Source organism: Phyllopteryx taeniolatus, chromosome 4 (genome assembly GCF_024500385.1).
Source record: "Phyllopteryx taeniolatus isolate TA_2022b chromosome 4, UOR_Ptae_1.2, whole genome shotgun sequence".
In the NCBI taxonomy this organism is placed as follows: domain Eukaryota; kingdom Metazoa; phylum Chordata; class Actinopteri; order Syngnathiformes; family Syngnathidae; genus Phyllopteryx; species Phyllopteryx taeniolatus.
Genome location: NC_084505.1, coordinates 12,091,565 through 12,119,255, shown reverse-complemented (window position 1 = coordinate 12,119,255; position 27,691 = coordinate 12,091,565). Strand labels below are relative to the sequence as shown.

General features: G+C 41.0%; 1 protein-coding gene across 4 annotated transcripts; it reads left to right on the top strand.

The window, feature by feature from the left end:
* The first annotated feature begins 159 nt into the window (after positions 1–159).
* Positions 160–27,112, top strand: LOC133476303 (dynamin-2-like). Of its 4 annotated transcripts, none has more exons than XM_061769502.1 (20): positions 160–593; positions 4,015–4,088; positions 5,790–5,939; positions 6,027–6,230; positions 8,402–8,500; positions 9,710–9,870; positions 12,660–12,802; positions 12,898–13,033; positions 14,123–14,190; positions 15,979–16,117; positions 16,961–17,047; positions 17,124–17,194; positions 17,652–17,706; positions 19,108–19,218; positions 20,049–20,158; positions 20,227–20,338; positions 23,809–23,976; positions 24,418–24,641; positions 25,636–25,872; positions 26,391–27,112. In XM_061769502.1, the coding sequence occupies exons 1-20, from the start codon at positions 433–435 to the stop codon at positions 26,455–26,457; spliced, it is 2,577 nt and encodes an 858-aa protein (XP_061625486.1). In that variant the 5' UTR covers positions 160–432; the 3' UTR covers positions 26,458–27,112. The 4 variants fall into 4 exon arrangements, with proteins under 4 accessions (XP_061625486.1, XP_061625485.1, XP_061625487.1 ...); XM_061769501.1 differs by having other exon boundaries at positions 162–593; positions 26,388–27,112; XM_061769503.1 differs by lacking the exon at positions 15,979–16,117 and adding an exon at positions 14,440–14,578 and having other exon boundaries at positions 162–593.
* The last annotated feature ends 579 nt before the right edge of the window (positions 27,113–27,691 follow it).

Below are 27,691 nucleotides of genomic sequence, written 5' to 3'. Positions count from 1 at the left end.
TGAGGCCAACTTTAAACTCGTGTGACATCGCTTGCTCGCCAATGACCGTCCATATTGCTATTAAAACGTATCTTGGACTATGTGTGTGGATATTGAGTGACGGCCCAGGCGACCAATGAGAGGGTCGAGTAGTGCCGGGAGCGGGGCTTGCTGTGTGTCGTCTGACCGGATGATGACAGAAGTTTTCAGTCAATGTGGCTGCAGTACTTCGTTGTTCATCCTGCTCCTTATTGTATTGCAGCTGGGACGTATCAACATTTGATCTTTCCTCCTTTTCCTGGGGAAGGAAAAGTCAATAAAACATTGCTATTTGACTGACCGCAGTTCCATCTGGAACTTTGGATAAGCGACCCGTCGGCCTTCCATTTGACAGTGTAGACAGCCACTTCGAGCCCGCTGGGCGGACCGGGTTGTCAGCACCGGGGTGCCACCATGGGAAACCGGGGGATGGAAGACCTCATTCCCCTCATCAACAAGCTCCAAGACGCCTTCAGCTCCATCGGCCAGAGTTGCAACTTGGAGCTGCCCCAAATAGCGGTCGTCGGCGGCCAGAGCGCGGGGAAGAGCTCGGTTCTGGAGAACTTCGTTGGCAGGTTGTACTGTTTATGTGAACTTTGGAATGTGAATGTGACACTTATGAAGTCAAATATTTTCCGTTGGTTTGTCACTTATGCCTTGTTTAAAAGTTGGCAATTAGGCGCTTTCCCGCGGTGGTTTCTTTTCATTTGGGAAGATGAGCTATTCACCATCAACAATTGCGCTTTTTACGCAAGAAAATATGTGTACGTATTGAAGACAAACACCCGAGGTTAAATGAGCTAGAACAAATATACCCGAATATAAACTCAACCGAAATATTTATTGTCTGATCTCTTTCAGCTTCAGCGAATCTGTCAAACATTAACGAAGTCACATCCTCAAGAACGCTACCCCGAGGCTGTAAATACATATTTTATTGGCCGTGCACTATATAGGTCAGGTCAATGTTTGACTTTAAGTGGTAGACAAATAGATACGCCTAGACCTGGAGGTTTGTGTTTTCTGGATCAATAGATTAATGATCATAAATGGGCAGAACCGCGCTTGAGTCTTTCAGGATACCAACACTGCGGAATTTGTGAGCTTTTTCGGTGTGACTGACAGAATCTTAATGAGGTCCCCCTCCGGATAAATAACAAGAAACCAACTGTTAGACCATCATTGGTCATGCAGCCACAAAGACTTTCTTCAAGCAATTATTGTTCACATAAACTCAGAAAATCTGACGCGTGTTAGTTTCATGATGTTGTCATTCGTTGCGATGGGGAAAATTTGGCCATGCCTTCCTTTCCCCTTTTGCCTTTTGTCTGTAGGTCCCAAGCGGTTCCTGGGGGAGACAGTAGGGCCATTGATGTGCTGATGTGAGGGGTCATCAGTGATGTCACCAGCTGCACTGGCATGTGTACATGACACACTCTCGAGCAGATAGTCACAAAGGGTGCTGATCTATTTTCATGTCTGTTAAAGAGCCTACTAATGAAGCTGTTGATATTCTTTACTTAGTTTGACACTTTGAGTGACTTTTTGAGTCTCAAGAACCTGAAATTGACTAATCTGTTTTCCCCAAGTGTTTCTTTTCTTTGTTTCCCCTTGTGCATTGGTTCATAGTCTTAGAGTAGTTGTAAAATACCAAATATCGTGTGATTGTGAAGTATTTGCCAACTTTGCAGGGTGCACGAGCGAGAAGTCCTTGCCGGATACACACACTTGCCAAATGTGGTGATTTTTCCATGGATGTGAAATGAATTATATACCTTGGAGCTCAGACTATCATAGTGCGTGATGTTTCACGAGATGCTTGGATATCTCTTATGACTTCCACAAAACTCAGAGAAGATCAAAGATTTTAACTAAACACAAAACTTCTTGGTGTATAGATAATTAATGCATGGGTTTGTGGTTTGGTTCGGAGGTTCTTCTGTAGTTGTCTTTAATTATTGCTCCGAGGCTTCCCTACAGTTGTGAAGTCTAATTAACATATAAGCCAGTGATACAGAGATCAAGCATTTCTTGACAAGCTGACCTCAGTGAAGTCATTGTATTACAATGTTAATCTGTTTAAGATAATACATACTACTGTACTTGCTTTCAAAGAAGCCTCTTGTCTTGTGCATCACTGGACAGTTTTATGTCTTGAAACCACTTATTGTATTATTCTGCACAAAAGGTGTTGACTGGTAATGCAGTCTAGTTCATGAGTGTTACTTTGTTCATCCAAGTTCTCTTCTGGTAATTAAAGGCTACACTAGAATTATATTGGTTATTTTCCATTTGATTGTGCTTGTTTTGGCTGGATGTGTTTCAACTGTTATAATAATGTTCTAGGTCCAGTTTTTGTTAGCTTTTTCACATTTGACTTTCAGTCACTGTTCAATCTACTATGACTTCACTGTGAATTTTCCCATTCAATATTTCTATTTTCATAGCTGGGATAGGCTCCAGCAGCCCGCGACCCTAGTGAGGATAAGTGGTAAAGAAAATGGATGGATGGATATTTTTCTAGTTGTCTTTTTTAACAGACCTTTCAGTCATTTCATGTAAAGATACGGTTTCAGCATTCATAAACAGTCACAGAATTTGTTTGGTGCTTTCGCAAGTAATAGGAAGTACTGAGGACGGAAGATGGGATTCATTGTTGTGTAACTTCCTAAATGCACCGTCAGCATTGGATAACAGGCAACATGGGTGTGAGTGGTTGCTCGTGTGTGTGTCTGTATGTATGTGTGTGTGTGTGTGTGTGTGTGTGTGTGTGTCTGTCAGATCTGCTAACCTGCTAACAATGTGCTGTGGAACAGACTTGACCAAAATATTGAATTTATTTTATATTAGCCAAATTGGGGCAGCAGTACCTCATCTGCAAGGAATCGAGCTTTGGAATCGGAGCGTCGCGGTCAAACCCTGCTGGGGACAACATATAAAATGACTAGTTGTTGGAGTGATGGAAGCCAGCTTCCTGACTACTATCGAGGTGCCATTGCGCAAGGCACGGAACCCATCATCTACGTAGCTCAGGAGGTGCAACACTGTTTGCACGCCACTTTCACGATGACATCTCTCCTTGTGTGCTTGCATGTATAAGATTTGGTTCACTGTGGGGTTTGTAACACAGATGTACAGCAGAGTGTCAGTTGATTCTAATAGCATGATAAAAATGAAAAATTGATTTTAGCATGTTTCACTATATACAGTATATGATCATTTTGTTCTCTATATATTATTACATAAAATGCACTTTCTATGTCAATTGGAAGATATTACATTAACATTTGTATGGTTTTTGCTGTGGTGTCAATGCGTCATTAATTTGTATTGTTATTTTGACACTTTGTGTAATCATATTTTGCTGAGAGTATCGAATCAGTCTGGCTCTCATAATGACAGATTCGTTGCCGAGAGTGATGTGTCATCACTGACCTGGAAATAATCACAAGTCTATTGAATTCTATTCTATTCTATTGAGTTTCCATTCTGATGGATGTATGTGTATGTGCACAAAAGGAAATAGAAAGATGTCTTCCCTTCTCTTTTGCAGAACGGTTATTAAGGTTAAAAGCTGAACCTTTCCCTTTCGCGTATGATGTATTTTTTGTGAAGAGGACAGAGGTCACAGGTTTTGTGTATTTTTAACAGTATTTGAGATCCCACCATGGACCCAAAAGATTATCTGCTCCTTCAATTTACACAAAATTTATGGCATTCTTTGTAAAAGAGAGGAAGGGTTGATAAAACTAATTACCAACTTCTGCACTAGGTTGAGTATGCATACAGTACCCTTTACTCCAACTGTGTTTTCATACACAAAATTTCATACACAAAATTCAATGTCTGGTTGGCTACATTGTCTGGTAGTGTACTACCATAAATTATTAATGAATGAATGTCTACTGTAACATTTTGAAGATTCAGTATGAGATACAGTTGTGTTTCGTTTGTCATTTGTGTGTGTGTTAAACATCCCTTGTGTCTCCCCCGCAGAGACTTCTTGCCCAGAGGGTCTGGTATCGTCACCCGTCGTCCTCTTATCTTGCAACTTGTTAACAACAAAGCAGGCAAGTAGAATATGCACAGCATAGGCATAAGCAAATGTATGTACTTATTCCTATAAACAAAACTTTAATCTGTATTTCTTTAAATAGTGGCCTCCGCTGTAATAAGATGTCTCAATTAGTTCCTCACTCAGATACCTTTGCTTTTCCCTTCAAGGGAAAAACAGGTGTTGACGGTAATTCCTTTCACTTGTACTAATACCCCCATTCAAGTAGACTCTGTAAACACTAGCTCAGTTCATTGACGGACCCTGTTGTCCAGACTAGTGGTCGACTAGTCAACACATCAGCTTTACCACTCTGCAATGATGGTTACAGCTCGAAGTTGATTAATCGCTAATCACGTGTTTTGGCATGAACATGGACGCCTCACTGCAATTACCAGTTGGTGGGTTCGTGCAGCAAGTTAGCAGTGGTGCCTCAAGCAGACAATGAAAGGAAGACAGGCGGTGGTCGATCAATAACCTCTTTTATTGTAAAAATGAACACTTAATAGCACCAAAGAAAACATTCAATTGGTGTTTCTCTCAATCGTCAGCCATTATCCCGCAGACACACGGTCACAATCTTCTTCCTCCTTCCACTGGCCCCACCCTGCGACTCACTTATTCAGTTACAAATCTTAGACACACTTCATGGTCTCTCAGCCAGTTAGATTTTTCTTATAAAACTTTTACAACTATCCACGTAACACTATTGCAGATTTGCTGCAATACATTATTGTTCTGTATTCCCTCGTCCTGTAATTTAAAAAATATATATATACTATAATTACGGACCGTTATGTACCGTAGGGAGTAGCGAACCTGCAGTTGAGTTATGAGAATTGGTGTGAGTTTAACAATTTCCAACTGTCTGTGAGCCCATGGAGGTGTCCAAATGTGATTGGATGAGCAAGTGTCTGATTGTGACTGGATTAATGAGTTGCAGGTGGGACCTCCGCACCTGAGAATGGCAGGGAGAGTGAGTGAGCGAGCTTGTATCAGCCAGTTGAAAACTGAAAGAAAATCCATGATGTCACTGAATAACGGAAGTCGATTCAACTATTATCAATTTTTGCATCGACTACAAAAAAATCTGTAGTCCTTCAACCAATAGTTCACAGATGTACTGAGAAACGTTAACTGCTTAGTCCATCAGCACTCCCTAGCTCCAAAACAGTGGCACCCACCAATGTACATTAAAAGTCTTTCAGACAAATTAAAAGTGTGAAGTGTATACTTTAGTAATCGGTGTATATTATTTCATCAAGTATCATTATTTAAGCAGTGTTTGGTACTGGTAGGTGTGGGTTTTCTCTGCGTAGTCAGGCTTCCTTTCACATTCCAAAGACTTGCATAGTAGATCTACATGATCTCAGAATCATCAGAATCATCTTTATTTGCCAAGTATGTCCAAAAAACAGACAAAGAATTTGTCTCCGGTAGTTGGAGCCGCTCTTAGTACGACAACAGACAGTCAATTGACAGATAACACTTTTGAGACATAAAGACATTGAGAAAAACAGTCACTGAGCAATAAAGGATTGCTAGTTATCTGGTAATGCCGGTACAATTTTAATTTTATTTTTTGACAATTGTGCAAAAAGATGCACAGTCCTCTATACCTGTATGTGCCCTGCTATTGGCTTACCTCCAGAATCGGTGTTCCTGATTAATCTTTTCTCTCCTCAGCATCATACCATTTCTTATTTTCTCCATGCAGAGTATGCAGAGTTCCTGCACTGTAAGGGCCGTAAATTTGTGGACTTTGATGAAGTCCGTCAGGAGATTGAAGCAGAAACTGACCGGCTCACTGGATCCAACAAGGGCATTTCACCCATTCCAATCAACCTCCGAGTCTACTCTCCTAACGGTGAGGAAAATACACACACATAAAACACAAAGGTTTCCCTGCCATCTTGCTGCAAGTTTCTTTTTCCCCTCGGTTAATACCACTCAGTGTTAAACCTGACCCTGATTGACCTGCCGGGGATGACCAAGGTGGCAGTTGGAGACCAGCCTGTAGACATCGAACACCAGATCAGAGACATGCTGTTACAGTTCATCACCAAGGAGAGCTGCCTCATTCTGGCCGTCACTCCGGGTAATACGGACCTGGCCAACTCTGATGCCCTCAAGATTGCCAAGGAAGTGGATCCTCAGGGTAGGACAATGTTTGTTCTTTTGAATTTGTCAGGCTTGTAGCTTCTACACTTTAAAACAATGAAAAAATGCCCATGTCTTTATGTTTAAAGGTCAGATGACAAAGATGTTATGGGATTAGTTAAAATTAATATTTGCATTGTTTATATGTTATGTACACATAACTTCCATCAAGTTGTCAACTATAGTTTAGATAAAAATGAGGTTTTTATTACACGTATTGAGCACTTCCCGAACATACGCGAAGCTCGAGACACCGGGGTGTGGTTACTCTATCCACCGCAAGGGCTACCGGAAGTGACGTTGCAATTGACAAACACAGCGCGCTTCACTCTATACGCAATGGCTAGAAACGTGTTGGAATATGAGGAGGAGGAGCAGAGTTACGACATACAGGAGTACCCAACTGAACTTGGCATCGTCAAACCGTACATGTTTGAGCCGATCAGGAGGTCGGAACATGACAGTGACGAGCAGCCAAGTAGCAGCTGTACAACAGAAAAAGAGAGTGGCTACTGGCTCGATATGACGGTATGTCAAAAGCATGTCTTTTTATACAGTCATGGCTTGAAATAATGGCACACAACACCGAATGAACAGGCTGTTTGGCTCGTGTTACGTCACAGCGCCGGATAGAGCCGAAAACCGGAAGGGGCATTCCGAATGATATTTAGCAATTTAACTGCTGTATATCCGCTATATAATCACTTTGAAATGGGAGATGTGGTTTGTAAAAGGATTCTAGAGTTATCAATAAAAAAAATTTACATCTTTGTCTTCTGACCTTTAAGCTATTTTCACTTTTCTTTCTTCCTGAAAAACCATTAGAAGCAATATAATTTGTATTAATTACAATTTCCTGTCTTACTTAATAGCTATACGTATCTATTAACCATTTTAATAACAATACTTACATTATATAAGTGAATTCAAAATAATGACAATGGTATTTTTCATCCTTATTACATGAGGCCTTGTATTATTTTCTTCTGATTTTCTAAAATGTAATGCAAGCCTCATGCACACACTTTAGCCTAGCTTGCAGCAGTTGCTCCATAATTGGATGAATTGGTATGAAAATTGCACCCATTTCTGTCATTATAAGTTGAGTAAAGGTTGAAAATCTTCTTTAATTTGTTCAGTGTCAGGTCATAAATGTGTTTATGACAAAATGCATTTTCAGAACAAATGAGCCTTGCATCAGCCTCACTGGTTGTAGTGTTAAAAAGCTATTGTTAGGACGTAAGCCGGTCAACCTAAGGTACATTTAGCATGGATCGAATGTAATACTTTTAATTTTTATTGTGTATGTTGATGTTAGGCGGCACGGTGGACGACTGGTTAGAGCGTCAGCCTCACAGTTCTGAGGACCCGGGTTCAATCCCCGGCCCCGCCTGTGTGGAGTTTGCATGTTCTCCCCGTGCCTGCGTGGGTTTTCTCCGGGCACTCCGGTTTCCTCCCACATCCCAAAAACATGCATTAATTGGAGACTCTAAATTGCCCGTAGGCATGACTGTGAGCGTGAATGGTTGTTTGTTTCTATGTGCCCTGCGATTGGCTGGCAACCAGTTCAGGGTGTACCCCGCCTCCTGCCCGATGACAGCTGGGATAGGCTCCAGCACGCCCGTGACCCAAGTGAGGAGAAGCGGCTCAGAAAATGGATGGATGTTGATGTTAGCGGCAACACGGTGACCGACTGGTTAGCACATCTGCCTCACAGTTCTGAGAACCGGGTTCAAATCTGGCATCGCCTGTGTGGAGTTTCTCCGGGTACTCAGGTTTCCTGCCCCATCCCAAAAACATGCATGGTAAGTTGATTGAAGAGTCTAAATTGCCCATAGGTGTGAATGTGAGTGCGAGTGGTTGTTTGTTTATATGTGCCCTGCAATTGGCTGGCGACCAGTTCAGGGTGTACCCTGCCTCTCGCTTGAAGATAGTTGGAATAGGGTCCATCATGTCCGTGACGCTAGGGAGGATAAGTGGTACAGAAAATGGATTGCTGTTGATGTTTGCATGTAGCTCAGTGCAAATCTTGTCCTCCTACATTTTCATTGCTTACATGTAGCGACAGATCAATTGTTTAAACTTGTTAAATTAGTGTCAACATTAGAATCCTGTTGCATCAGTGAAGAATTGGGGTGCCATTTTTGGTAGTGACACATTTGCCTTCAGGTCTGCGGACTATTGGAGTGATTACCAAGCTGGACTTGATGGATGAGGGGACTGATGCTCGAGACATTCTGGAAAACAAACTGCTTCCTCTCCGCAGGGGTGAGACCACACACACACACACGCTTACATTCAACAAATACACACTATTACGACCACTGTTTATTGTGCACCTATTTTTTTTAACAGAATGACCCTAAGAAAATGTCAGTCTTTTGTCAGTTTAATGCATTTAGAGCAGGGGTGGGCAAACATTTTGGCTCAGGGGCTACATTGACTTTTAAAATTTGACAGGTGGGCCAAGCCAGGACCAGATGCTTACATCACCCCTCCCCCCTCAGGGAACAGTGTTGTTTTGTTGATCACCTTTTTTGCCAGTGCAGCGAAGTCTGGTGTTAGTTTTGTTGTGGCAATTATCAGAACATATCTGAGGTGTTCATCACTCAGCTGGGATCTGTAGGATGTTTTATTGGTGTTCATCACACTAAAAGTCTGTTCACACACATATGTAGAGACAAACACTCCCACCATCCTCTGTGCCACCTTCCGGATTTTGGGAAATTTGTCTGCGCTAAATGAAGCATAAAACTCATCCAGTTTGAGAGTTGAACTTCTCTCTTAAGACATTATCACATTGGAGATCAATCAGTTCCATCTGCAGCTCCCGTGGCGCTGTTTCAGGGTCTTGTGTGACTGAATTTTGGATGGCTGTTTGTCAGATAAAGGTGTTTTCCTGGGCCTGCAAGCTAGATTTTAACTGCTGGGCCATAGCCATCAGTTCCTGCATTGTTTGGCTATTAGCATAATCAGCATGCTTGGTAGAAAAGGGACAGCTGATGTTATATTCCTCTAAAACCGCAATGGTTTCTTAACAAATTAGACATACAGCCTTTAACCGGACTTCAGTGAAAAAGTATTTAGTATTCCATTCTATATTAAACACTCGGCACTCACTGTTGACTTTTCTTTTCTTTGGCCCACTCATGGTTGAAGATGGGTTCAGAGCAGTAGCAGAGTAAAAATTGCCAAAGTCAAATCAATGTGTCACTGTACCTACTGCGCTACCTGGTGGAACCACTCGGCATTACAGGACAAGGTCAAAGTAATGTAGTCCTAATTTTGATATGTTTTGGGCGATTCTGTACCAATCTTTGGTGGGCCGGATTGAAATGATCAATGGGCCTGATGTGGCCCGCGGGCCATAGTTTGCCCACCCCTGATTTAGCGCCTCATTCACCATCATTCCCATCAAGTAAAACACCCGTTTGATATCACAGCAGTGTAGAATGTTCTGTCCTATATTCTGTATAGGTTACATTGGGGTGGTGAACCGCAGTCAGAAGGACATCGATGGGAAGAAAGACATTCGTGCTGCATTGGCTGCTGAGCGCAAGTTCTTCTTGTCCCATCCTGCATACAGACACTTTGCTGAGCGCATGGGCACGCCACACCTGCAGAAGACACTGAATCAGGTCAGACATACACCTAGCCAGAGCTACTGGGTCTTATGACATTTGAACTACAAATCTTACTACTTTAAAGGACATCCAGTATTCATTATATAATTGTTTGACATCCATCCATACATTTTCGATAAACACTTGATGGCACAGTTTTCAGTTTAATTTACTTAAACATTGTAGACCATATAAGATATATAAATACGCCTTATTGCTTACTACTGCCGCCTCTAACCGTGTTAGTGGGGCACTGATCTTACCAAAAGACACTTTATTAAAACCCCACCTGTGCCTAGACGTTGGGGTTCACCGTTTAGGTTGGGGAGAATGCTGACTGACTGCAGTTTGCGTCTATACACAAAACAGCTCAGAGTACCCACCCTTTTTGGAGCCCTTGGAGAGGGTGCTGGAGAGCAGGCCAACTCTTGGCACATGGATACCTGGGCCACAATTCAATAATTGTCGGACTTGCGACTGCATGTCTTGGACAGTCATGTGAAAAGCCGGGTGGAGCTGTCAACTGACATTGTGGTGTTTTAGCTTGAATGGTGGAAGAGAATTGCTGTCAGGCAGACCCTCACAATAGGTTTGAGTCTACTGGGAATGTCTGGAAGAGTCCCTGTCAAAAGCACTTTCAACTCCCATCTCCAGCAAACTTTGACCACGTCATGGCAAAAGAGGGTAACGTTAAGTCCAAGTGGGTCATGTTCCGTGCTTCCATTGCTGCGATGGCTGACCAGCGCTGTGGCCGTAAGGTGGTCAGTGCCTGTCATGGCGTTAATCCATGAAACTGTTGGTGGACAGTAACGGCGATGGATGCCATCAAACTGAAGAATGAGTCCTGTCAGGCCTATTTGGCTTGTGGGACACTGGAGGAAGCTGATGGGTACCAGCAAGTCAACTGGAATGTACGTAGCTTTCGGTTTTCAGTTGATCTACGTTCCCACCCTCACCTACAGTTACGAGCTGTTGGTAGCAGAGATGTGGACTCGAGTCACATGACTTGGACTTGAATCAGACTCAAGTCATGAATTTGATGACGTTTGACTCAATATGTTAAATGACTTGTAAATCGACATGGACTTGAACAGCAGTGACTTGTGACTTCACTTGGACTTGAACCCACTGACTTGAAAAGAATTGCTACTTTGACCAAAGCACTCAGAAGCCAACACTTTGTAGCTTTCTCTATCTATAGCTATATGTGCAATTTACTGCTTTACTACAGGAAAATATAAGTGACAACTTAATGCTAAATAAGCTATACATTCTTTGTGTCCTTTTCTTCACCTCTTTTTGATGTGATATTTTACATAGTGCCCCCGAGAGTTCCAAATGAGATTACACAGTTGGATAAAAATTATACCTTTATAACAAGATTACAAACTTGTGTTCCTCTTTTTTTTTTTTTTTTTTAAATTAATGGCTTTTGTTTTTTTTATACTCACAGGAAATTAAATCTATTCATATTTGTGTTTGAAATTGCCTCACGAGAAATGTTTGTAGACAATAAAATGCAGTTTCATGCTCTATGCTCTATGCTTTCATGCTCTATGCTCAATGTGAATTTAAGAAAAAGAGGAAACCAATTGGTCATTCATTATTAAGTGAAATTTCTCATTTTCTCTTGTGTATTCATAATTGCTCTTCAACCAAGCAAAAATATATTTTATCGTATACTTGATTATTCCGATATTGTCAGTAGAATAATCGATTACGAATTGCAGCACTACTGGATGCTTATTTGTGACAGGTCTGTTTAATGTCACTTCAGAAATAAAGTGTTTTCACAGAGTATGCGAAAACCTACTATCAATTGGTATTGAATGGGCAATAAACTAACCTGGTTGTGACCCATATCATATTAAAAGTATGTGAACATACCTCAAGTAATCCGTGAATGAACATCCTCTCCCGAGCATCGATGATTTAGAGTTGTCAATTAACCTACCATGCATGTTTTTGGGATGTGGGAGGAAACCGGAGTGCCCGGAGAAAACCCACGCAGGCACGGGGAGAACATGCAAACTCCACACAGGTGGGGCCGGGGATTGAACCCCGCTCCTCAGAACTGTGAGGCAGACGCTCTTAACCAGTCGACCACCGTGCCGCCAGTGTAAATCTCAGAATCTGTATGCCTGTGCCCCGATCAAAGTCACCAAAATCGGATTAGACCAGCTACACCAAGATTTAGACGTGGTCTCAGCAGGCGTATGTTTAGATCTACTTTCTGCAACAACATTGTCACTCCACCAGGAGCATTTCAAAGGACACACCCTCGCTGCGCCGGAAGGCCCAGCTCGGCGTGGACTGGTCTGTCAATTTGTTAAAGCCTTGGGCTTGCACAAAAATCATGATATGTCAGGGTTTGGGGCCCGCCGCAAATGTGCCGTCGACAGAAATAGAGCCCTTAACGTACATGTGATGACACTCATAGTTTTACTAAGTAGCTGTTTGTTGTAGTTTGATTTTCCTCACTTCTCATGTTCTTCTCTCAACACCTCTTCTTGCTGTTCCTTCTTTTGGAATAAACTTGTGATGTGCGCTAAGGTCTTGCACGAGTTGCTGTTGTGTTGTGTAATGTCATCCATGGTTGACCTGTGAGGCATATCCCCCTCCAAAAATGGCTGAATTTCCTGACCATAGGGGTGGTTGAGTTTAGAGAGTATTGCATTTAGATTAAATTTTGTAAGAATTTAGCTTTATTCAGCTAGCCTATTACATCATTGTAATAAGGTTAAATAAACAAATAATAAATAATACAGTATTAAACTATGTGTTTTTTTTTTCTTTTCCTCCAGCAACTTACCAATCACATCCGTGATACCCTGCCAGGGTTACGCAGTAAGCTGCAAAGCCAGCTACTCTCCCTGGAGAAAGAGGTGGAAGAATACAAAAACTTTCGTCCTGATGATCCTGCTCGCAAAACCAAAGCCTTGCTTCAGTCAGTACATGCGTGCACACACACACACACGCGCAAACTCAACACTCAAACTCAACAATATATTGAAAAACTCTACTACACTGCCTCACATGCAGGATGGTGCAGCAGTTTGGCGTGGACTTTGAGAAATGCATCGAAGGCTCAGGGGATCAGGTGGACACCTCCAACTTATCTGGAGGAGCAAAGATCAACCGCATTTTTCATGAGCGTTTTCCTTTTGAGCTGGTGAAGGTGACTATCGTTAGAATGTTCACTGTCATTTAGATATTAGGTAGCAACATATCAAGTGCTCGCCATTTTTGATGAATTTCCTACAAAAATATGGAATGAGTACTTCAGAAGCCTCTAAAATCCTCCATAAGAAATAAATTCCCCCCAAAAAATTTATTACTAAAGTACAGCACTCGACCTATTCTACTTCCCACACTGCTTTTATCATGAATAATGTCCCATTTATGCTATTTAAGTTGAGTTTTTAGGGCAAGTAATAATAATAATAATAATGAATTTTATTTGTATTGTACTTCACATTCATAGATCTGAAAGTGTAACATGGGGTAAAATTAAAAGTGGAACTAAAAACACATTTAGCAAAATATATATACTGTATTTTTAAATATATGTCTTGAGGTAACATTTAAAAGGATAGTCTCTGGGGCCTGCAGATGGTCCGGGAGGGTGTTCCATAGCCCCTGAGCTGCAGAGGAGAATGCCTATGGTACGAAGCTTGGTTCTGGGGGCTTGTAAAGTGTTCGTGGCTGCTGAACGGAGGTGCGTGAGGGAGTCTGGAGTGGTTAGGATTTCCTTTCGGTACTGAGGGGCATGTCCATGAATGCAGTGGTGGATGAGAAGGAGACCTTGTACTAAATCCTGAGTGGTATAGGGAGCCAGTGCAGGGATTTCAGGATGGGGGTGATGTGGTCATATTTGCGCACCCTCATCAGGATCCTGGCCGTGCTGTTCAAATGACACCTTTTGAAATGACAACTTGAAGAACCCCTTGGAATTTCCGCCCGTAAAAGCTTACTGGTGGATATTTTGAAGTGAAACTGATACAAAAAACACAATTTCGCTGGAATCCATCATCATCATTTTCGAAATTCATGGTGCAATGTACTTAGGTTGCAGAGGCCATTCCAAACAGACTAAGCATTTTGACAGACTGTCATTTTTGAGAAATCTTGTCACGTTGCAGTATTAAAACTGATAATGGCTGATTACTGCTATCTGGCATATATCACAAGCATTCAGCTTGCAATGATTTATAAATTGTTCCTTCTTTTTATGAAATATTTCAGCCTTTTCTTCCCTGTGTCTTAGATGGAGTTTGATGAGAAGGAGCTGAGGAAAGAGATTAGTTATGCTATCAAAAACATCCATGGAGTCAGGCAAGTTGGACCAGCCTGTACACATAAACTTAAACACTTTGCCTCCTTCTGCTAGCTTGTGTCTGAGCTATCTCCCTTGTTCGTCAGTCTTATAACACCTATCCAATTCTTCATGTCCCTACTCATTGTGCTGTCCTGTTGTTCTAATTTGATCTGTTTTAGTTCCCTGGCTTATTTTCCAATTAAGTGTCCCCCATGTGTGCCTCCTGTCTTCCTGCTCCATGTCTGTCCCATCTGTATGTCCTTCAGGACAGGCCTGTTCACCCCAGACATGGCGTTTGAGGCCATAGTGAAAAAGCAGATCATTAAGCTGAAAGAACCGTGTCTGAAATGCATCGACATGGTCATCCAGGAGCTCATCAACACAGTCAGGCAGTGCACTAATAAGGTATCACTGCATGGTCCCTGCCATGCTTGTACACCAGAGCGTGGTCAACTGCAGTGCTGCTCGGAACATTTGTTTTTTGTTTGTTTTTTCCCAGCTCCAACAATATTTTTATGCAGCTACACATATTTTCACTCCATTTTCACATGAGCATTAAAGGGGATATATTTAGGAAGTGTGACTTATTAATAATTGGGTCTCCGGAGGGCCTACTCACTCAACAAGTATGAAATTAAGAAAACTGGAATTTTTTTGTTGTTATCTACGTATTTTTGAAAATGTCTTTTTTGAGCGACATGCTCTGAATTTTTGCCTTGCCAGTGCATGAAGTACGTCCTCTACGGGTAAAAATGCTGTCTTTTTTTCTACAGTCTGGGCTGTGGGCTCCGCTTTCGCCGCTTTCAACCTGGTTGTCATGTTAAAAAAAGGTGTGCTCAGCATCGGTTTCGTAGTAGAGGGGGTTCATACACCAAAATCTTTCTTAGTTGTGGAAAAAAAATCATGTTTTCTTTAAAACGGTAAAGTTAATTTGCTTATGCACGTACAGTATGTTAAAGTCCAAGCTGCACTGTGGTTCACTGCAGTGGTGTCTCTGTGAAGCTGTGTGGTCAAAAACAGATCTTTACTGTACGTGTTCCTGTACCGGCTCGTAAGAAAACAAGCTGCAGGCTTTTTTTTTTTTTTTTTTTTTTTTTAAACTTAAAAACTTTGTGGCCTTACTTGAACTGTGACAATATTTACTTTGTGCTCTCATAGTACACTCAAGCTCTACCACTACGCTTTGTGCAAACTTGGTGAGACAAATCAAGAAAGAGACCATACAGTCTGTGACCATGCATTTCATGTCTGGTGAATATAATCACCTCACACATGTTGTTTGTTCGTTGTTTATTTCTCAATGTCAGTTTTTTTGTGGTTTCATAGCAGGTAGTGTTTTTTTCAGGCTTTCTTTTTTAAAAACAGTTTCCTGCTATAAACTATGCACTGTTAAGAGTTAATCATCTGTAATCCTGAGGGAAAGTTGTTATGCATTTCACTTTATTGTTAAAAATACACTATTTGGACAAAACTTATTGGTCAAATGAAGACTAAAGATTCAGAGGCAATGAAGTGGTCTACTTCGATTAAATAATGAATGAAGGTGTACCCCCACTTCATTTTTTCATACTTGTAGTAAACCTGCAGCTTGTTTAATTTGTCCAGAACATGAAGCAGAACTAACTAAAATGTTGCTTTCCCCCCCCCCCCCCCCCCTTTTTGTCAGTCTTCCTCAATGGCATCACAATTTACTCCTCAAATATGGGTTTTCCTTTCTTTGCTACCCTTCTCTACCACCTTTCTACACAATACTACACTACCTCATCTTCCATTAATTGTCCAACTCCCATGATGCATCACCACAGGACAGGCCTGTTCACTCCAGACTTGGCGTTTGAAGCTATAGTGAAAAAGCAGATCATTAAGCTGAAAGACCCCTGTCTGAAATGTGTCGACCTCGTCGTTACCGAGCTTGTCACCCTGATCAGGAAGTGCACTGAAAAGGTAAACAGGAGAAGTAGCGAGATGGAGTGACGGGTGAATAGAAGGAAATCCGTGAACAATGCACAGGAGAAAAGAACTAATGTGTTGCTGTCTATTGCTGTTAATGATTACAGGCTTACATCGCCACCCATCTCATCATGTGATTCCCTCTTTAAATTTAAGAACCCCTCTGATCCTGGACCTTGACCAGCCCTCTTCCCCCCCATCAGCACTAAGAGCAGTGATTTTAACAACCCCTCACTCACTCATTAAACCAATTTCCCATGGCACAGTAAAAAATATCACAACTTAGAAAAGGGAGCCTGTCTTGTCAGCAGAGAATTTTGATCTACAGTTTAATATTCCCTGTTCCTCAGACCATTTTTCCATTCTCACACCAGCTCTTTGCACTCATTTTTTTCCAAGTATCTCATTGATGTTTTGGCTTATGCTACTTTAATATAGTGGAACCTCCAAGATTGAACATAATCCGTTGTAGGTAAATTTTTAGTTTTCCAATAGTGAATAATGGAATTAGAAATGATCTGTTCCAAGGTCCTCAAAAAGGATTATTTATTATTTTATTATATTTATATATATTATTATTTATTGATTATATACTATATTATTGAAAATGTTGTTTTGACATTTGATTGAAAGTCTAACTTGGAGGTACCACTGTTGTCACTTGGCATATCTTACTCTGGCTTCATGTATTTGTTAATAATGCTCATTGGAATGTCTGTGCTAGTGTGAATCAGTGCTTCTATGCTGACATGTGCTTACAGCGTTGCGTATTTTGTATCATTGCGGTACCCGCAGCAGAGTTTGTTCTTTTTTTTTTTTTTTTTTTTTTGTCTGTAGCTTGGATCATATCCTCGCCTTAGAGAAGAGACCGAGCGAATCGTCACCACCTACATCAGAGAGAGAGACAGCAAGACTAAAGACCAGGTCAGTGTGTGTGTGTATGTTGCAGCTTTGTGTAATTAGAAGGTCTATAGGAAATATGTCATATTTTTCCCATCAGGTGCTCCTGTTAATTGACATTGAACTATCCTACATCAACACAAATCATGAGGACTTCATTGGATTTGCCAAGTGAGATACTATTTCTGGTTCAATAGGATCAGTAAATGTTTCTTTTTTTCCAGCTGCACTCTAGTTGTTTTTTTCCGCTTGCTTTGATTAAAGTAGCATGCTCAATAACAATAATGAATTAAAGGATCTTAAGTTGTTTGTACAGCTGTATGATAAAGATACACTCACCAGCTACTTCATTAAGTTAACTAGCTCACTGTATTGCAATCCATTTCAAAGAGATATGGCCATCTGCAGTCCCCTTAACAATACATCTTACACCCACTGTACACATTCATGATAAATACTGTAATAAAGGATAAATAAAGCCTTAATACAGCATGAAGAAAATTATTTAGTTGCTCCAAAACGCTATTTAATTTCACTATTGCACTGTAATTACTCACATATTGAAAGTGCATCTTACCGTATATACTGTAGCCCATTGGTTAGTTAAACTAAACTCCTGATCTTGCAGTGCCCAGCAGCGGACGGCTGCAAATGCGACTAAGAAGAGAGTCATGCCTAACCAGGTAATTGCTTAACATAGCTTTTTTTGTTTTGTTTTAACGTCTTGGCCAGTGTGTGGTTGTCTGTCACAGTTGTCTTTTGATGATTCCCATTAATACATGTATGATTCTTGTAAAGTGTCGACCATCCTTTTGAAATTTTGTGATGCTGGGGGGAAGTGAAAGATCATTCGTAGATGATCATTGTCGTGTGTGTGTGTGTGTTTGGGCTGCACGATTTTGGAAAAGAATTACACTGCAATTTATTTATTTTTTAATTTTTTAAAAACCGGTGATATATACTGTATTGCGACGTGAAATAATACAGGATCAAATTTGGGAAAGTTCATTTTGTACGCGAACTAGTTCAAGGTTTATGTCATCGTTCCAAAAATGAACTAGTTTAGTTCATAGTTAATAATTTAAAATTTGGTCATAGTTCTGTTTTTTTTTTCAGTATGTTGCTGGTGGGCTATTCCCCTCTAACTACTGGCATTTCATTTCCCCATTGTTGCCACCCATTCAGTACACATTAGTAGACAATATGAGGAAAAAAATTGCTTGAATGCTGTTTTTTTTTAAATGGGGGGGTAAAAAGCATGCAACACTATGACAGGAACGATGGTGAAAGGACATTGATAACTGCATTCCTAGCAGTTCTGGCTGACTTTATTAACAAAATAATTTATCTTCTCTTATATTGCAAAACAAAATAAATGACTTTGGTGCGGGCACCGTGGGTTCAGTTCCCACTCAGTGACGGTGCGAATGTGAGTGTGAATGGTTGTCCATGTCTATATGTGCCTGCGAGTGACTGGTGATCAGTCCAGGGTGTAGTCCGCCTTTCGCCCGAAGTCAGCTGGGATAGGCTCCAGCGCCCCGCAACCAGGATAAGCGGTGTTGAAAATGGATGGATGATGGATAATCCAATTTTACAATTATGCACTGTAACAAACAACATATTCACTCCCATTTACACAGTGTCCCTGAACACACCTCACACACTCACAGCTGCCTCATGCCTGCCTAGTTTCATTCTGAAAAGTAAAATAGGAAACGCAGCAGTCGCATATTCTTTCTAGTAGCATGTTCAAACAGGTCCCTCTCCTGGTTACTTTTAATATTACAGTTGGTTCACTGCATATTCCCGAACACCACCATCGCAGCAGACCCTGCATGTGACTATTGCGCACGTGTACATCGCCATGACGATGCTCAAACTAAATATCGTGCAGCCCTAGTGTGTATTTGTATTTTTTGTTTGTTCGTAGGCTCTTAACTTGCATAGTTGTTTATTTATTTATTTATATTTTTATTTTTTAGAATTTCTCAGGATTGTTTTTGATAGTTGGGTGTTTTCTTTGTTATTTTTGTATTTTCTTGTGGTTTGTGTGTATTTGTAAAGTATTTGTGTCTCATGCACAGGTTATCCGTCGAGGCTGGTTGACAATCAACATTAGCATCATGAAGGGAGGCTCCAAGGACTACTGGTTCGTCCTCACTGCAGAGTCTCTTTCCTGGTACAAAGATGAGGAGGTAAGGAAGGGACAATGCTTTATTTATTTATTGTTTTAATTGGCTGTCCTTTTATCTACCAGGCACATTTGCATGACATTTGTATTGCTCTTAATGCAAGCGTTTTTTTTCTTAAAAAATATAAAATGTTGTACACAATCTCCTACCAATACTAACTGCAACTGACAGTATTAACAGCCAATTGCCTCCAGCTCGTGTACATCCCTATTGAGATGGTCAATGCTCAAATGTATCTGGAGCGAATATTACTAATTGTCAGAAACTGTTAAATGTTAGTGCTGCAACTATATGCTCATGGTCACATTATTACATGCACCTGCACAATCGGTTGATAACTGATACAAGTGATGTGTCATAAATTCTGCCTTTGCAAAGATAATAACATTCAGTTTTGATCAAAACCTTTAAGAGAGGTATGAAGTATTATTTAGGCTACTTTATTTAGCCACACAAGTGTGGCAAAAATACATAGAACCACTCATGACGCAGTGCCTGTTGTGTCATGTTACTCATGCGTTAGGGATCATGAGCATTACTATTTTAACACTACCTGTCTTCTTAGTGTTAAAGTCTGGAAGTGAAACTGGTTTCAAAGGATTGTGTTTTCAAGCTCCATCATTACAATTGTCCTTTAAGAAAAAAAAAAGGTTTCATCAATAGCAAATAAGTTTTTCCCACGCATTTGTCTGAAGATAACACAACATAGATCACATTGCACTGTTATGGCTGAACTCTGAAGTGCAATTTGAGTGCATTCATTTATGACCCACCAGCGATTTTACACAGTAAAAGTAAGTAAGTGGCTGGTTGCATGTTGTGTCATTAATCAGGAGAAGGAGAAAAAGTACATGTTGCCTCTTGACAACCTGAAGCTACGAGATGTGGAGAAGGGATTCATGTCCAGCAAACATGTCTTTGCCATATTCAACACTGAGCAGAGGTGAGTGCAATGCTGCCAACGACTGGTCCTTTCGACCTTTTGAACGTGTGTGTGGGTGTGTCACACAGGAACGTGTACAAAGACCTGCGGCAGATCGAGCTGGCGTGTGACACTCAGGAGGATGTCGACAGCTGGAAAGCCTCGTTCCTCAGAGCTGGTGTTTACCCAGAGAAAGACCAGGTATTGACATTTTAAAATAGGTCATGTGCAAACATAGCTGACAGATATTTGAAGATACACACAGTAATGTGACGATTACAGTTTTGGCTACGTTAGACTTGTTGGACAACATTTTGATGATGGTTAAAGTAGGCTAGGATTTACATTGGGTAACTGTTTTCATGAGCACTAGCCAATATTCCCTTTTTTTACATACAGGACATAGAGGTCCACGACTAAGCACTCATCTGGGTCCAAGTATTAACCCTGTTGTTGCATTATGGGTCAAATTGACCAGTTTGAGATCCGTATTTTAAAATCAATGACAATATTTTTAACGTGTAAAAAAAAAAAAAAAAAAAAAAAAAAAAAACCTTTTCTGCTAGCCTTATTTTGATTACAGTTAGTACCTTGACTTATGAGTGTAATTCAATCTCTGACCGAGCTTGGTAATACATTTTCTTGTATATCAAACAAATGATCCCAGTTAAAATGAACTGATGTACTGTTAATCCATTCCAGCCCCGATAACCACAATATTTTAATTGTTTTTTTAATAAAGAAAATAACACTGTTTCGTATAATAAAAGAGAATGAAAAGAAAACAAACATTTTATTGAGTAATTTTGTCCTGCAGTATTTGCATGTTGCATGTGCCTTTTGAGAGGACGGGCCTAGTGAGTAACATCAGGTGCTGAAGTCAGTCGGGTTGACTCGTTATTTCAGTGTGAGCGTCTGCTCGTTGTGAGTGTTCTCATTTTGTATTTACGTGTTTGATTGTGACAACTGTATATAAAGAAGGGTGGCGTGGCGCAGAGGGTACGCCCTGCAACCAGAGGGTCGCCGGTTGGTATCCCCGTCTGAGCGCATGTCGTCATTGTGTCCCTGGGCAAGACACATAACCCGCATTGCCTACGGATGAATGCGATCGGATGTTTGGTGGTGTTCGGAGGGGCCGTGGGCACAGAGTGGCAGCCACGCTTCCGTGTAGTAGGTTCACCACTGTTCTATGTTTTTGCCATTTGTGGATAATGGCTCTCACTTTGGTTCACTGGAGTCCCAAAGCTTTAGAAATGGCTTTATAACCTTTTCCACAGTGATAGATCTCAATTACTTTCTTTCTCATTTGTCCTGAATTTATTTAGATCTCAGCATGGTGTCTAGCTTTTGAGGATCTTTTGGTCTGCTTCACTTTGTCAGGCAGGAACTATTGAAGTGATTTCTTGATTGAGAACAGGTGTGGCAGTATCAGGCCTGGGAGGGGCAATCACTTTTTCACACAGGGCCATTTTCTCCCTTAATAAAAAAAAAACATTTAAAAATGCATTTTGTGTTGACTTGTGTTGTCTTTGGCTAATATTTAAATTTGTTTGATATTGGGAAACATTTAAAAAAAGATATCAGGAAGGGGATAAACACTTCTTCACACCACTGTGTGTGTGTGTGTGTGTGTGTGTGTGTGTGTGTGTCTGTGTGTGTGAGATATATACACACACTTACACACCACTGTATATATACAGTCTATCTATCTATCTATCTATCTATCTATCTATCTATCTATCTATCTATCTATCTATCTATCTATTTATCTATACAACCCCAATTCCAATGAAGTTGGGACATTGTGTTAAACTGAGGACACTAATTGTTGAAGCTTTGTAGGTGGAATTATTTCCCATTCTTGCTTGATGTACAGCTTCAGCTGTTCAACAGTTCAGGGTCTGCGTTGTCGTATTTTACGCTTCATAATGCGCCACACATTTTCAATGGGAGACAGTCTGGACTGCAGGCAGGCCAGTCTAGTACCTGCACTCTTTTACTACGAAGCCACACTGTTGTAACACATGCAGAATGTGGTTTGGCTTTGTCTTGCTGAAATAAGCAGGGGCGTCCATGAAAAAGACGTTGCTTGGATGGGAGCATATGTTTCTCCAAAACCTGTATGTACCTTTCAGCATTAATAGTGCATTCACAGATGTGTAAGTTACCCATGCCATTGGCACTAACACAGCCCCATACCATCACAGATGCTGGCTTTTGAACTTTGCGGCCATAACAGTCCGGATGGTTATTTTCCTCTTTGGCCCGGAGGACACGACATCCACAATTTCCAATACCAATTTGAAATGTGGAGTCGTCGGACCACAGAACACTTTTCCACTTTTCATCAGTCCATCTTAGATGAGCTCTGGCCCAGAGAAGCCGGCAGCATTTCTGGGTATTGTTGATAAATGGCTTTTGCTTTGCATAGTAGAGTTTCACCTTGCACTTACGGATGTAGCGCCAAACCGTATTTACTGACATTGGTTTTCTGAAGTGTTCCTGAGCCCAGGTGGTGATATCCTTTCCACATTGATGTCCGTTTTTGATGCAGTGCCGCCTGAGGTATCGAAGGTCACGGGCATTCAATGTTGCTTTTCGGCCTTGCCGCTTGCTTATATGCAGTGATTTCTCCAGATTCTCTGAACATTTTGATGATATTATGGACCGTAGATAATGAAATCCCTAAATTCCTTGAAATTGTACGTTGAGGAACATTGCCCTTAAACTGTTCGACAATTTTCTCACGCACTTGTTCACAAGGAGGTGAACCTCACCCCATCTTTGCTTGTGAATGACTGAGCAATTCAGGGAAGCTCCTTTTCTACCCAATCATGACACCCACCTGTTCTCAATTAGCCTGTTCATCTGTGGGATGTTCCAAACAGGTGTTTGATGAGCATTACTCAACTTTCTCAGTCTTTTTTGCCACCTGTCCCAGCTTTTTTGGAATGTGTTGCAGCATAAAATTCTAAGTTAATGATTATTTGCTAAAAACAATCAAGTTGATCAGTTTGAACATTAAATATATTGTCTTTGTAGTGTATTCAATTAAATATAGGTTGAACATGATTTGCAAATCATTGTGTTCTATTTTTATTTATGTTAAACACAACGTCCCAACTTCATTGGAATTGGGGTTGTATATATCTATCTATACACACACACACACACACACACACATGCATAATTACTGTACTGACAGGCCACTCTGCCAAAATGAAGCCATTACTCCAAAAGAAACAAAACACGCAGATTATTGTTTGCAAATGCACACAGGGACAAAGACATTAATTTTGGGGGACATGTACTGTGGTCTGACAAAACAAAAATGTAACTGTTTGACCATAACCTTTCACTGCTCAGTGACTGTCCGTAGTGTTTTTTTTTTAATTTTTTTTTTTATGTTTTATGTCTCAAAAGTATTTTTTGTCAAAATTGCTTTCTGTTGTCGTACTAGAGCGGCTCCAGCTACCGGAGACAAATTCCTCGTCAGTTTTTGACATCCTTGGCAAATAAAGATGATTCTGATTCTGATATGTGAGCTTCGTTACATTTCGCTGGATTGCTGGATTCTCATGGACTCTGCTACTGGAGCAAATAGGGATGGAACCTTGTTCGTCAAACACATTAACAGAGATACATTCTGGCCTGTCTCCCTTTCCCTCCAGCCCGACAATGAAGATGCGATGATTCCAGGCGACACCGTGTCTATGGACCCACAGTTGGAGCGGCAGGTGGAGACCATCCGCAACCTGGTGGACTCCTACATCAGCATTGTCAACAAGTCCATCAGGGACCTCATGCCCAAGACCATTATGCACCTCATGATTAACAGCGTAGGTTTTGCTTTTTTTTATTTTTATTGGCGCCTGTGGAGTATGTCAGGATCTCTTTGTTTCTGCTTGTTTTGTTTTTACTGGCCTATCGGTATTAAACATATTGACTAGCTCAGCAATTAAGAAATAAAGGGACACATACCGTATGCACTTTGGTGGGGACTAAAAGTGTAATTATTGAACCTGGGGGGGAAATTACAGGCCACTGTGTTCTTTAATATGACACACTGATCATGTACATGTTTATCAAGAGTCCTGTAATAGGTGGAGGACACTATATTTGAGTGATTTGTCAGGTTTTTGTGATACATCATTTCTAAACTTTTTCCATTAAAGTGACCTATACAACCTGTACAACTCAACTGAAAAAAAGAAATCTTTTTGAGAGTGCAAGTAAAAATAAATTGTAAATAATAAATTAATATGCTATTTGACTTTCAGGCAAAGGACTTCATCCACTCTGAGCTGCTGGCTTACCTATACTCAGCTGGGGACCAGAGTAGCCTGATGGAGGAGTCTGCTGAGCAGGCTCAGAGGAGAGATGAGCTGCTCAGGATGTACCATGCTCTGAAGGAATCTCTGGTCATTATTGGTGACATCAGTACCACCACTGTTTCAACACCTGTCCCTCCACCCGTAGACGACACCTGGATCAAAGAGTCTCGGTAACAAGCATGAATAGAATGTGTGGTTCACTAGCTTGAGGGTTATCATTAGTAAAATTGGAAAAAATAAATCTTACCTAAATGTGTAAGGTAATTCATAGCAATTATTATACTTACTAAATTTGCTATCAAACATCTATATCATTGTTCCCCAACCTTCTTTGCACCGCGGACCCGTTAGGGAGTCTGCATTTTTCTCCCGGACCCGCTGTGAAAAATGCATATGTTTTTATATATATATATATATATATATATATATATATATATATATATATATATATATATATATATGTGTATATATATATATATATATATATATATATATATATATATATATATACACACACACACACACATATATGCACACGCTTGCCTCTCTTCTGCTTACTCCTTCGCCGTTCGTGGTGCGTCCACTGAGGGCGCGATGTAGGATTGGGGGTCGGAGTTGTTGTAGGCAGCCAGACCAGACTGCTTCTCAGTGAGAGTAGACTTTGAATTCCACCATTCGCACTCACATTCACACCTATGGGCAATTCAGAGTCTTCAATTAACCTACCATGCATTATTTTGGGCGGGGGCGGGGCGAAACCAGAGTACCCAGAGAAAACACACGCAGGCACGGGGAGAACACGCAAACTCCACACAGGCGAGGCCGGACCTGAACCCGGGTCCTCAGAGCTGCGTGACAGATGTGCTAACAAGTCGACCACCGTGCTGCCTATTATCATAACTATATTATTATTACTATTACTTTGTGAGGTCTGCAGTATCAGAAGATATCAGATGAACTCCTGATCGTAAAATCGGCACTTATTTGAGAGGAGGTATTGTCAGTACGACGCACCTGGTAATGAACTGAGGCCCGTACGCTATTTGAGGAAATGTGAAATTTAAAAATCAATGTTTTCTTACTCTGAACTGCAAAAATATGCCCATCACTTTTGCAAAAATGACTTAAGTTTCCCAACTGAACTGAGATGTTGGTCTATCTCAGTCCTGCAGCAACCTGGCCTACCTCTGCGACAGCGCCCCCTCCAAACCGACCCCCGGCAGTCAGGGGACCCACGCCCGTTCCAGCCCCACCCCTGAACCCCTCACCGGCATTCGGTGCTCCACCAGTGCCTACTCGACCTGGACCACCACCCGCCCAGTCTGGTTTTGATCCAAACGTTCCACTGATTCCCTCCAGACCGGCACGTGTGCCTCCTGCGCTGCCACCAGGCATCCCAAGGTAAGCAACAACAGCAGCCACATTTTTAGCAAGTACAGTTTACTTCAAGATATCGATTGGTGCATCATCCCCATAAAGAGTGTGACATCATACCACTACAAAACAAACAGGTTTTTAACTGACACTTTATTACAAGAAGACAAGCATACAAGTTTGAGAAAAGCCACCTTCAGTTGTCTTCCAATTTGAACCTGGAAGTAGTAATTTTTTGACCACCAATCAACAGATAATGCACTGTGTCTACCATCACTCCAGGTCGTTTATTTTGATGCATTTCCTAATTTATGACAGTGGAACCACTCCTACTTGTGCTAAACCATACTTCTTGGTGGAAATGGAGCTAACGATGCTCTTTTTTTTACGGTGTGGGCTAAGTAATGGGAAAGTCAAAGGTGGCGGTGTTTCTGGTGCTTTGGGGATCATGGTGCATGACTAGCTGATGATGTTTTTCCTTGCATGTTTCTCCCCCCACCCCTCCACCCGCCCTATTCTACCTCACTTCTGTCATCCTGCAGCAGAAGACCCCCGGCTGCTCCCAACAGACCTACCATCATACGTCCTTCAGAACCCTCTCTGCTTGACTAGAAGCACGCACACACACACACAATATGGAAACACATTTCCTTTCGTTTACACTTTTATATTTTCAGTTTATTATCTGCAGTTAATAGACATACTGTATCCATTTTGACTGTGTCGTTGATTCTTGAACGTGCGCAATGACTTTTGACATTATGCAAAGGCTTAATTGTGATGAGTCTTTCGGTTTAAGAAACGTCAAACTTTACATATAGTGTTTTATGTTAAATTTATTTTATTATGATAGAAAATTCCTTTTTAAGGTAATCATTAAGTGATTTCTACATGCTGTTCTCTCAAAAATCTTACACGCTATGCCCTTCAATATGTAAGTAGCACTTCTTGATGAGTCATTTCTCTGCTTTGTTTGGCAGATCTACAAAATTATAATTTAGGTCACCCTACAGTGGACCATTTTAGTAGTTGTTCCTTAATATTCTTGCACAATTACTTCCATAATCTAGTTCAGCATCATAAATATGACTTGAGTTTTTAAGTTTTTATTATATCCATCCCGCACCAGTTTTCAACCTATGATGAAGTTTCATCCTGCCTTGAGTTTGTGCATCATGATTATCACATCAAAAGCCATAAATATCCTTTTTTGAGGAAAAATGCCTGCCTTAAATGATGCCCTTAATAAAAAAAAATGGAGGATATACTATTGCTTTATTTCTTTTAGCCATACCTTTCTGTGTTTTTCATCTCTTTTTGCATGCTAATTAGTCTTGTGCGCAGTATGATAGCATGCTCACTTATGTACTGTAGGCTTTACACAGCAGTTCAGCTCAGGTGAGATTATCCAATTTACATTAGAGTCAAGTGGCAACATCTGTGCAGTGAAGGCTTGTTACATTTTTGGGGAATGTGTTGCTGTGGTAAATACAGTTGCTAGGAGCAACAGAATAAAGACAGTGCAGCTTGGAGCTATTCATAGAGCTGGAATGACAAACTAAAAGGTATGCAACTGAAGTTTTACTGGTGTTGTATTGTATTTGCTTCCCCATTGTGTTTATCATTTGGCATTTGAATAAAGAAAAAAAACATCTGCCTCTTCCCACAGACGACCTCCGCACTCTCGTAACAACCAAAGATGATGGAAGCTTTGACATACCTCCTAGGGATGGATGCCCACACGGCCCGTGGCACATCAGGAATTTGTTTCCCACAGGAGAGGATGACCACTAAAATAAATGATGGTTTTTATGTTCAGTAAAGTGGAATTTGTGGCAAAACATGA

Coding starts and splice junctions, on each gene's coding strand:
- LOC133476303 (XM_061769501.1), top strand. CDS start 433: ATGGGAAACCGGGGGATGGAAGACCTCATTCCCCTCATCAACAAGCTC. Junction 594..4,014: donor CTGGAGAACTTCGTTGGCAG/GTTGTACTGTTT, acceptor TCTCCCCCGCAG/AGACTTCTTGCCCAGAGGGT. Junction 16,118..16,960: donor TCAGGAAGTGCACTGAAAAG/GTAAACAGGAGA, acceptor TTTTGTCTGTAG/CTTGGATCATATCCTCGCCT.